Below are 13,014 nucleotides of genomic sequence, written 5' to 3'. Positions count from 1 at the left end.
AACGTGCTATTGAAAATAATGTCTTACACCAATATTACTAAAATGAACTGAACTTGACAACATGTATAATCATAGGTGGTCAATGACTATTTGTCAAATATAAATGGATTTTCATAAGTTTTACATTTTCTTCTATATCCATAATTGCAAACTCATTTTAAACTGTAGATATCTCTTTGCATTTGTATCCATCATACTTCTTTGGTAGCATATTTTCAGTATGAGTAATAAATATAGGTATTTAAAAATTCTTTTCAACAAATACTTTTAGCATGCATTTCAGAACAACAAATGGCTATATAAATAAAACAAATACTAGTAAATACAGAAAAAAAAGTTTCTTTACCTGAATGTTTTCTAATTAAAAAAAATCAAATGTCAGAGTTAAATGTTTATATATTTCTCATTTGCCACACTATTATTAAATTTTGTTTAGATGTAAGCCTAATAAAGTTTAACTTCTGATTACAAGTTTTGACCTATGAGTTATTTACTCATGAAAACTTGCATGTGTAAATTGCAGGAATTTTTGCAGTAAATCTAGAAAGAATTGACTGCAATTCTGTTGTATTACATTATCATTACTCTTACTGACAATTTAGAAAGTAATGTTTTGAAAATGAAATAACAATTGTGTAATATTCTTTTGACAATACTTTAAATTATTATTTATGAATTGAATTTGCTTAAAATTGTACCTCATAATTAAATTTTCAGCACAGCCTTTAAAGTAATAATAAACATTTCATTTTAAGAGAAAATAAAAATATTCTGATAATTGTGAATCAACTTTTTTATTATGGAAGTGTGTAATAAAAATATTTTGACTTTCCTAATCATATAGAAATTTCAGTATTCTACTTATTACTAATATTATTATATGTAGAAGACAGTAAAGTGATATTTCTGCTATAATTATTTTGCTCATAATACTAAAAGTAAGTAGTACACACTATTCTGATAGAGTGGCTTATTCCTGATAGAGAAAATAACTCAGTTCCGCATGTTAATTTTAAATAAATTTTGACTGAGGTCAAAGTTCTCCAGTTTTAAATGAAGCTATCTAAGGCTTTTTTTAAGAATAATTTTCGAATTGCACAAGCTATACGTAGATCAACTTCCCTTATAGCTCAGTCAGTAAAGAATCTACCTGCAATGAAGGAGACCTGAGTTCAATTCGTGGGTCAGGAAGATCCCATGGAGAGGGATATGGCAACCCACTCCAGTATGCTTGCCTGGGAAATCCCATGGACAGAGGAGCCTGGCAGGCTACCGTCCATGGGGTCACAATAATTGGACGCAACTTAACGACTAAATCCACCACCATACATAGGCCACTTATTTTATTACATGTCCACAAATTGAATTCATCTGTGTAACAAGTTCCTAGATCGAAACCAGAAAATCACCATGACTAAAGCATCTGCCCATCATGCTTTCTTCCAGAATTATCCATAGTGCTTACCCTGTAAAGGATAACTACTATCTCCATTTCTAACAATGGATAATCATTTTTAATCACCTCCTGAGATCTAATCTGTCTTCTAATGGAAACTATTGCTTTTAAAATATGCTTACACATGTGCTTACAATTAAATGTCATTTTTCATTGAATAGGTCCACAGTGGTATCCTTCTCGAGTAGGCCTGCAGCTAGAACGTGGTAAGAAATAATTTCACTCATCTATTTATTTAATTTAGAATCCCTTTTCTGTCATCAATAGGCAATATTTTTTTATTGCTTATCAAATGGCAGGTATTATAATACATACTTTATATATATTGTTTTATTTGAGCCTCCTCAAAAGCTAGTGTTTCACATTTATGAAGAATTTTAGTCTCACAGAAATAAATTTCATACATTCACTGTCATTGTGTATTGAAGGCAGGATCTGAACTAACATCTGTCTCAAAAGCTTTTATTGCTATATCCCCTCAGTCTACTGCCTCCTAATATAGTGTCAGGGGTACAGCTCAGTTCTCTTTCCCATTTTTCTGTTCAAAAGCAGAATAAGGGAGGTAAGGAGGAATAGCATTAATGAATTGTAGGGAGAAGTATTGTTTCCATTAATAAGCTTCAAGTATTTCAAAATTTCAAACCTTAGTTTCTGATCATAAAATTTAAAAATTGTATGCTAAAAATACACAAATGTGAGTCCTGCTAAGAATCATTGTTATTGACATCACATCACTTGACCTTACATTTGAACTTGTTAAATAAAAGCTCTGGGTAGACTGGAAATTTCTGAGGAATATTCAGTTCAGGTTCATGATAATAAATCTACAGAGATATCTTTTAAGAAATTTCAATCTTTAAATTGTTCTACACAATCCTGACCTGCATTGTATTTTTCTGGTACTTTGCTAATATTCAGGTTTTCATTTCTTAGATATCATATTCACTTAGGGACAAATGATTTCTCTGGATTTCTCTAAGATATTTTGTTGTTTTCATTGCTATCTTAAATATTCCAACTTTTTCTGAGATGTCTATGTTGAAAACACAGTTATCTAGAATATTTTTATAAATCACTGTTTCTTGAGGTCTCACATTTTTCTAAACTCAAGTGTTCAAGACAAATTCTCATCCAGCTAGAGTTTTAAAGAGACGAATCATTGTCTTGTTTCTTTTTGCTTCTATGGGGCAAAGTATGTGCCTTTCAACACATGGATGCTGAAATAACATAAAATGAAATAATGGTATTGTTTTCTGAACTTGATTCTTATATAAATTTAAAAAAAATAACAAAACAGAATACCACAAGCGTCAGTGTCAGATGTAATTTCAATTTGAAGGACATTATAAGGGACTGAGGAATTTCTGTTACTTCAACTTTTCTGGCGAATGTGGACATTTTATTTCCCTTCACTCATATACCTGGTTGGAAGTACCAGTGTGTGATGTGAATAATGTATAACCCTCCAAGTGTTCTTTGATAAGAATGTGATGAAATATTTGAAAAAAGGAATCTATGAATTTAGTGATATAAGCAGGATATGGCACAAAGTTTACTTGGAATAATGCAATTTAAAACCTATCTTTTTACTTACTTATATTCAGAATCTTCTTTTGTAAAGTGAGCTAATAAAGAATCTAACTTATGGTTTGTGTGTGTGTGTGTTTGTGTGTATGTGTGCTTTTTACAGGTGGTGGCTAGTGTGTAAGTAAGATTATGTTTATAAAGTACTGAAATGATTTGTGCATGGTTAATGCCTCATTAAACATAGTCATAACTATTAATACTAAGGAAAAAGATAACACCAAAACAAAGCAAGGCATGAATATTACATATCTGCTGCCAGAGTATGTTTGCCAGACTGAGTGCACTATGAATAATTATATCATGTTATTTTAGAGTCTTTTACAGTTTCTGTACACAAAAGACTGCTAAAACACAAATAAAAGAACAAGCTAATTGTGAATAATTGCAGGCATTGTTGAAATAAATCTGTCATACAAACTGGTAACTAAAATGTGTTCTCTCGTAACTGTGATTAATATAATTTATAATGTCCTGGAAGTATGGGGTTAAATTTCTAATTCTTAGAAACATTAGATTTGTTTAATAGAAGGTTTAAGTATATATTGAATTGGTCCTTCTCTTCCCATCCCCGATTCCAACCATCCACATACCCTTTATACAATCTTCTACGGTTAGAAGTATGCACCTCAGGGTTTGGCCCATTCTTGGGAGAAAATGTTCCCAAAAGATATATTACTTGAGCAAATTTAGGCAGAAAATTTAGGGGCCTTAAGAGGCCAAATTATGGTATAAATGGCATGGGCTCCATTAGGTTCATTCTCTTGGTCCCACATATTCCTCTCCCACTGGAAAAGGACATAGATATAGAATGCCAAGGAAAGGGGTTCCTGATTACTGTGTCTAAGAGTGATATGATTAATGATATGTCTGGTTCTCTCACATTGTTTCACCCAAATACTATATTGATTTTCCATATTTTAAAAACAAAATGCCAATATTCTGTTCTTTGATGTCAGCAAAGGGGATAGAACAGTGGGAAACTACGATGTCAATAGGTGCATTTTGGAAAGAAGTTTTCAGCAGTCCTTATCAATATTTCTTCTTGTTATGAGTGACTGTCACAATGACATTCTGATCAGCTGTATATCAAAGTCTTTACCTTGAACCATGTTTCATCAATATGCAACAAATTACCACAAACTCAGCAGCTTAAAACAACAATTATTTATTAGCTCAAAGATATAATATGGCTGGATTCTCTACTCAAGGTATGCAAGTTTAGAGTAAGGTATCAGCTACACTGAATTCTCATCTAGACTTCTGAGAAAATCTACCTCTACCTTCAGTCTTATTGGCAGAATCCACCTTTAGCTTTTATGACAGAGATCCTTAATTCCTTGATGGCTATCAGTTCCTAGAAGTCACTTTAATTATTTGCCATGTAGCCCTCTGCATTTTTAAACCAACAATAGTATAGTGACTCTTCCCAGTATATTGAATCTTGGTATCCATATTTCTGACTCCATTCAGATTTAAAGAATTTGTTATTAACTCTGGCCCACCAAGATGATCTCTTTTGAAGCCATATATCATAAACTAGGCAAGGAAGTCATAGTTTACTATATTCATGTTGGGTTTATCAAAATTAATATATAACAATTGCCTATTTTTATCTTATACACAATACCTATAAGCATAATTATAAATCTAAATATTATATTTTGAAAATCACCTGATAGTCAAAATTTAATATCTTCCTGTTTCTTTCAATAATAAAGAATGAAAGGAAATTTGTACATGAGTAGAGTTAATATAATTCATAAATAGTTTAGCATAAAGTATAATACAAATAAAAACAATAACATTAATATCATTGTACTTGTGAGATGTATCTATGCTGGTATACATTGTTCTAATCTGCTCATTTTTCTTTCTGTATAATATACTTTTGTTTGAAAGAAACAGATTATATTTATCCATATCTTATTTATGAATATTATGATTTTTACAATGTTTTGCTATTACAAACAATACTAAAAAAGACATCTTTGTACATATCTTTCAGTAAACAACTGCAAACTTACCTAGTGTTCATTTTTAAGAGCAGAACATTTCTTTCACATACTTTCCATCATCACTTCTGTTTCCTCCTATTTCATGAGAAACTTCTTCTCAATAATTTTTGCTGTATGTTTGTCTTCTGACTTCAAAAGCCTGGAGTGCTAGGAAACTCAGTCTCAGTTTGTATTCCTTCATTTCAAACTGTATGCATAAATAATCTCACCATGCCCCATGGCTTTAACTGTTAATGACTTTGAAAATATCTTCAGATACAGCCACCCAACTGCCTACTTGACAGCTCCCAATTGAAGGGCTAATAGATATCTCACACTAAATGTATCCTAACTGAAATTTTCTTTTTTTTTTTTTGTATATTTTGCTGTTTATGTATATATATATATATGTATATATATATATATATATATATATATAACTTTACAATATTATATTGGTTTTGCAATATATCAACATGAATCTGCCATGGGTGTACACGTGTTCCCCATCTTGAACCCCACTCCCACCTCCCTCCCTGTACCATCCCTCTGTGTCATCCAGTGCAAATCTGCTCTTTCCTCACTCTTCTTTTTGTCAGTTAATGATATTAAAATGCAGTTAAGTGCTCAGGACAAAAAATTACCTCAACTTGAATCTCACAGATTAAACTTGCTCTAAGATCAAACTTTTTGGGGTTGATGATTTTTTTTGGGGGGGGGGGTTGATGAATTTTTAACATCTCTACCAGTGCCATCTAAGTCCGAATAAGCCTCATACCCTGGTTGGTGAATTTTGACTTTCTCCTAAGTAATCTTGCTTCCTTTCTTCCCAGTTACCATATAGCAACCATAATGATCTTTTTGAAAGATGAATCAAGCCCATCCCCAGGTGCTTTGCAATGACTTTTAAAATTCGACTCCATCTAATTCATCTTACAGTAAAATCAATTATAGAACAGTTGATATGTATGTGTACCGACAACCAAAATTATACTTCAAAATATACTTTATCATATTTGATTATGATATTATCTAAAATTACATTTTTCTCAGAACACAATAGTAGCTAGTGGTAACCTCTACTTTGTTTAAATAGCATTAGAAAACCACTATGTATTTGAAAATTTGCCAGATATACTTTATAAAATTGGTTTATTCCTATGCTATCTTACTTTAAAGATTTACTATAAATTGCAATTTCTATATAAAATTTATCCTTAGCTCTCACTGGTTTCACATTAAAAATATTTATCATCTGTTTCCCTCAAAATTGTATTAAAATATGACTTCCTTATTGTTTAAGGTGGGCCCTTTCTGAAGGACAACTTAACCGTTCAAAGTGTTGCAGCTTCCTCCATTGTCACACTCTATTTTACAGACCTAGGTCAACAAGTCAGTTGGACTACAGTAAGTATCAATTTAAAATACAATATAGATGTCCCACATTTTGATGTGAATGATTTGTTGAGAGAGGATATTTTCTATCAAACAAATTCATAGTGAAACAAAATATTGCACTAAAAGTATTTTAAATTCTCCATTCTTACCATGATCAATGGCCAAATTTCCATTCAAGAACTGGAGAAATGGGGAAAAAAATGGTTGAAAGAAGAAAGATAATTATAATCTAAATGTCAATCTATCTCATGACTGATGGCCTCATTTCTATTTTCCCTATGTCTTGTCAGTTACTTGGTATTTCTTCATCTTTTCCTTCTAGGAGCCTCAGTATAAAGAAGACACATTTGTCATTGGAAAGAGGGGAGATAGAATATTCAAAAAAAAAATGTCCCAAGACAGTGGAGAGGACATTTTAAAAACTGAGGGTGAAGAAATAAGACTTATTTGAGTTGGAGGGATTGGGATGTTCTTTCAACTTTCTTGAAAGAGGTATTTCAAAGTGGTGGCAACTGATTCCAATAGCATTAGAAGAATGAAGACCATATTAAAAAACAGGAGAAGTAAGAAACAGAAAATACTTGATACTACTTCACAAGTACTGAAGGATTCATGAGTAATGAATAGATAGATGGGATATCTTCAGTAGCAAGAAGCTATGTGGTATTTAGTGACAGGAAGTGAAGGAGTTAATCTGATGAGTAACTTTGACACTGATGTACAAAAATTAGTGCAATCATTCATTTTTCAATGAAATTTAAGCTATTTTCTTTATGTTATTCAGACTTTTAATGTTTTTTTTTCTGGTTACATTCAAATTCATATTTGTGATGTGATTACTTTTAATATTTTCTATTCAAAATGGCTTTCTTTTGCCAGCATAGTGTTTTGAGTTTTCCCTGTATAGTTAAACAATCAACTTTTAAAATTATTAAAGACACAAGATAATTTATACATTGTTATATAAATCTCATAATGAGAAATTCAAGTTTATATTCATTAATCAAAATGTCACATGCTTTAATTTTCCACCAATTTTTCCTGTATTATCTTCTTGCATTTAGATAATTACATTTAGTGTGCTTGGCTAAATGGTTGCTCTAGTTTCCAAGATTTATTGAGCCTTTGAGTACTAATTTGTTGCATTAAAAAATAAATAAAACTAAGTTTAGAATTATTTGGCCAACTGATGGAAGAAATGGCTCACTGGAAAAGACCCTGATGTTGGGAAAGATTGAGGGCAGGAGGAGAAGGGGACAACAGAGGATGAGATGGTTGAATGGCATCACCAACTTGATGTTGGTGATGGACAGAGAAGCCTGGTATGCTGCAGTCCATGGGGTCACAAAGAGTCACACATGACTGAACAACTGAACTGAACTGAACTGAAGTATAGAGTATTCTGAATCTTTGTGTAGTATATCATAATGTTTACCAAAAAGCTAATAACTCATACATATTGTAACAAAGGGTTTAGAGTTTAAAAGTGATATCTACAGACCCTTGCTAAAAGAGATTTTAGACAAGCAGAGATTTTGATCTTCAAAGGTTAAAATATTCAAAGAATCTTTGCCTACATTTATGATGAAAAAGGAGTTTTATCTACAGAAGCTGTGTCTGAGTGAGTGGCAGTAACTGTAATTCATAATAAATTTCAGCTGCATCATTGGGATAAGCACTAAGGGAAAAAAAAAGCTAAGGTGGAATTCTGTGACAATTGTGCTAGAAAATTATAGCTTATCTGAGAGGAAAGTCGTTTAGGTGACAAAGAGAACTACGAAAATAGGCTGGATATTTTAAAATCAACCCTATGGTTCACACTTTTTTGCTCCAAATGAGTCAATCCTATTAAATGATAAAAATATACACATTACATTGCAATCACACCCACTTTATATCAACTAAATTGTACAATAAAAGTAATATTTTACCAAAATTAACATTCTTAAAATTATGACCAACCTAGATAGTATATTCAAGAGCAGAGACATTACTTTGCCGACTAAGGTCCGCCTAGTCGAGGCTATGGTTTTTCCTGTGGTCGTGTATGGATGTGAGAGTTGGACTGTGAAGAAGGCTGAGCGCCGAAGAATTGATGCGTTTGAACTGTGGTGTTGAAGAAGATTCTTGAGGGTCCCTTGGACTGCAAGGAGATCCAACCAGTCCATTCTGAAGGAGATCAAACCTGGGATTTCTTTGGAAGGAATGATGCTAAAGCTGAAGCTCCAATACTTTGGCCACCTCATTGGAAGAGTTGACTCATTGGAACAGAATCTGATGCTGGGAGAGACTGGGGGCAGGAGGAAAAAAGGACGACCCAGGATGAGATGGCTGGATGGCATCACAGACTCAATGGACGTGAGTCTGAGTGAACTCCGGGAGATGGTGATGGACAGGGAGGCTTGGCGTGCTGCGATTCATGGGGTCGCAAAGAGTCGGACACGACTGAGCGACTGGACTGAACTGAACTGAACTGAACACATTTATAAAATATTAAAATTCACTCCTATAATAAAAGCATTATTATGCTTTCTTTTTTGTAAGCAACAATCTCTTTAATTTAGCAAGGTCAAAATTAGTAATTTAATAAGATTTTTCAAGAAGCAAGAGTTTGCTGCAGAATGTTGAGAAAATTCTTGTCTCGTGGAACTTAGGATAAATTGGAAGGCTTAGGATAAATAATGTTATAAATTAATATAATTAAAATAAAAATAATTCCCATCATACAAATCTTATTAACTAAAGATCACATTCCGTTTTCATCATTTTTATCTCCATTAATGTGTCTGTACATGCTGTGCATAGTCACTCAGTTGTGTCCGATCCCATGGACTGTAGCCCGCCAGGTTCTTCTGTCCATGGGGATTCTCTGGCCAAGAATACTGGAGTGGGTTGCCATGCCCTCCTCCAGGGGATCTTCCCAACCCAGGGATCAAACCCAGGTCTCCTGTATTGCAGACAGATTTTTTTTTACTATCTGCGCCACAAGGGAAGCATGTGTATGTATAGTCCTATGCAAATGATGAACTTCCGTCATAGCTCAGTTGGTTAAGAATCTGCCTGCAATGCAGGAGACCTGGGTTTGATACCTGGTTAAGGAGACTTCCTGGAGAAGGAAATGGCAACCCACTCCAGGATTCTTGCCTGGAGAATCCCAAGGACAGAGGAGGAGCCTGGCAGGCTACAGTCCATGGGGTCACAAGAATTGGACATGACTACTATTGCTATGTATATTATTTCTTGCATAGATTCATGTATCTACCAAATTCAGATATAGAATTATTCAATCCTTCAAAAGGAACTCCCTCATCTTACTCCTCTGTATTTACACAGATAAATCTATCCTGGGGCAACCACTGATCTGTTTTTCATCTCGATATTATTGCCATGTAGTGATTGTTCTATAAACAGAATCGAAAAATTTTTGAGACTGATGTTTATTTTTCTCTTAGTATAGTGACTCTGTGATCCATCTTGGTTATTGCATGTATATCAATACTTATGCTTCTTTTTATTGGTGAACAGTACTTGGTTATATGTATATAATAGGGTTTGTTTATTCACCCACTGACAGACATTTGAATGGTCCTCGGTATTTTTTGTTACAAATAAAGCAACAACCTACCTGTGTGTTGGTGTTTATATGAAAATAGGTTTTTAATTTTCTGCAATCACTGTTGAGTTGTAAGATTACCTTTAATATTCTACATATCTACATACAAGTCTTTTGTCTAATGCATGGTTTGCAAATATTTTCTCTGTTTTAGCTTGTCTTTTCATCATTTTAACAAGATTTTTGTTGCTGTACAAAAAGTTTTCAATTTTAATGCAGCATAATTTATTAACATTTTCTTTAAAGGATCTTGTCTTCACTTTCTTATGTAAGAAATATTTGCCTCTCCTAGGCCTAGGAGTTCTTCTTCTGAGCTTTTCTAATCATTTAACATTTTTATATTTTACATTTTAATCATAGAATTTTTATTGTAAATAATTATCTATTTTTAATCACCAGGCCTAATGTTTTCTTTTAATTTGTCTCACATATCTTATAATCAATTTCTAATTTTTTTTTCTTGTCCCATTTGGATTAATTGCCATACTCTTAGCTTCTCTGGTATTTTGGTTGTTGTTATTCAGTTGCTAAGTCGTGTCTGACTCTGTGCAACCCCATGAACTGTAGCACAACAGTCTTTCCTGTCCTTCACTATCTCCCTGAGTAGGCTCAAATTCATGTCCATTGAGTCAGTAATGCCATCCAACCATCTAATTCCATGTTGCCCACTTATCCTCTTGTCCTCAATCTTTCCCAGCATCAGGGTCTTTTCCAATGAGTTGGCTCTTAGTATCAATTCGCCAAAGTATTGGAGCTTCAACCCCAGTCCTTCCAGTGAATATTCAAGACTGATTTCCTTTAGAACTGACTGGTTTGATATCCTTGCTGTTCAAGGATAGGAGAGGCTTCTATCCTGAGAGGCTTCTCCAGCACCACAGTTTGAAAGCATCAATTCTTTGGAACTCACCCTTCTTTATGGTCCATCTCTCACATCCATACATGACTACTGGAATAACCATTGCTTTGACTATATGGACCTTTGTCAGTAAAGCAATGTCTCTGCTTTCTGTCTAGGTTGGTCATAGCTTTTCTTCCAAGGAGAAAGCATCTATTCATTTTGTGGCTGCAGTCACTGTCCACAGTGATTCTGGAGCTCAAGAAAATGAAATCTGACATTGTTTCCACTCTTTCCCCATCTATTTGCCATGAAGTGATGGGACCAGATGGCATGATCCTTGTTTTTTTTTTAATTTTGAGTTTTAAGTTTTTCCATAATGTTCATGCTGTTCTCAAGGCAAGAATACTGAAATGGTTTGCCATTCCTTTCTCCAGTGGATCACCTTTTGTCAGAACTCTCCGCCATGACCTGTCCATCTTGGATGGCCCTACTTGACATGGCTCATTGTTTCATTGAGTTAGACAGGGCTATGGTCCTTGTGATCAGTGTGATTAGTTTTCTGTTATTGTGGTGTTCATTCTGTGTGCCCTCTGGTGGATAAAAGGCTTATGGAAACTTCCTAATGGGAGAAACTGACTGTGGGGGAAACTGGTCTTGTTCTTGATTGAAGCTTTTGAACTGTGATGTTGGAGAAAACTCATGAGAGTCCCTTGGACTGCAGTGAGATCAAACCAGTCAATCCTAAAGGAAATCAGTCCTGAATATTCACTGGAAGGACTGATGCTGAAACTGAAACTCCAATACTTTGCCTACCTGATGCGAAGAACTGACTCATTAGAAAAGACCCTGATGCTGGGAAAGACTGAAGGTAGAGGGAGAAGGGGATGACAGAGGATGATATGGTTTGATGGCATCACCAACTCGATGGACAAGAGTTTAAGCAAGCTCTAGGAATTGGTGATGGACAGGGAAGCCTGGCATGCTACAGCCCATGGGATCACAAAGAGTCAGACATGACTGAGCAACTGAACTGACTGACTGACTGAGTTTTAAGCCAACTTTTTTTTCACTCTCCTCTTTCAGCTTCAAGAGGCTCTTTAGTTCCTCTTCACTTTCTACCATTAGAGAATTATTATCTGCATATCTGAGGTTGTTGATGCTTCCACTGGCAAACCTGAGTACAACTTGTGAATCTAGCCCAGCATTTCCTATGATGTACTCTGTATATATGTTAAATAAGCAGGGTGTGGATATACAGTCTTGATGTACTCCTTTCCCAGTTTTGAACAAGTCCATTGTTCCATGTCCAGTACTAACTATTCTTTCTTGTCCTGAATACAGGCTTCTCAGTAGGCAGGTAAGGTGGTCTGGCATTCCCATCTCTTTGAGAATATTCCACAGTTTGTTGTGATCCACACAAAGACTTTAGCATAGTCAATGAAGTAGAATTAGATGTAGCTATATCCTATGTTTCAATAACTCTAATGATTACCCAAGAGATTACACTGTGCATTTAAACTATTGAACACTAATAAAATTGTTTACTAATGTGAAGATAATGCATTAATAGTTGAATGAGTTTTATTTGAGGTATTTGGTCTCCTTCTGAGTTCTCTATTGTGAATTATTTTAATTCTTTACATATTTTAAAGCAAAAATACACTGCTATAATTTTTCATATGGTCAATCTTTAATTTTTCTTTACTGCAATTTAATTTTTCCTTCTAATACTGAGGTTACATCTGGTATCATTGTCCTTCTTTCTGAAAAACACCTTAATGTTGTATTACCATTCTGTCTTTGATTAGTTCTCCCAATTATTGTTCATCTTAAAATGTATTCATTTAGTTTATATTCTTGGAGAATATTTTTTCAGAAAAACACATTGGCAGCTATTTCTGTCTTTATTTCAAAACACTATTAGTTTGATTTCTGACTCCCATTATTTCTGTTGAAAAGTCTACTGTACTCCTTAAAGTCTTTCCCTGGTTTATTCAAATTTTTAATTTTATTTAATTATGGTACACATAGTTATGATTGTGGTATTATTTATTCTGCTTTGGGTTTATTGTTTTATCTGAGTTCCTGGTTTTATAGTTATATCTAATTTGACAAAACTGCATAATCT

General features: G+C 33.9%; 1 protein-coding gene across 3 annotated transcripts in view; it reads left to right on the top strand.

Annotated features, from left to right (window-relative positions):
• The window catches only part of TECRL (trans-2,3-enoyl-CoA reductase like), a 141,696-nt gene that overhangs the window by 65,011 nt on the left and 63,671 nt on the right, over positions 1-13,014 (top strand). For 2 of the 3 annotated variants that reach the window (XM_069593118.1, XM_069593119.1), the window contains exons 3-4: positions 1,618-1,662; positions 6,341-6,444. In XM_069593118.1, coding sequence (XP_069449219.1) covers positions 1,618-1,662; positions 6,341-6,444 — 149 coding nt within the window. The remainder of the gene's footprint in view (positions 1-1,617; positions 1,663-6,340; positions 6,445-13,014) is intronic. The other variant, XM_069593120.1, reaches the window with a different exon arrangement.

Source organism: Ovis canadensis, chromosome 6 (genome assembly GCF_042477335.2).
Source record: "Ovis canadensis isolate MfBH-ARS-UI-01 breed Bighorn chromosome 6, ARS-UI_OviCan_v2, whole genome shotgun sequence".
In the NCBI taxonomy this organism is placed as follows: domain Eukaryota; kingdom Metazoa; phylum Chordata; class Mammalia; order Artiodactyla; family Bovidae; genus Ovis; species Ovis canadensis.
The sequence above is the reverse complement of the archived record's forward strand: the minus strand, read 5'-3'. Positions and strand labels throughout refer to the sequence as shown.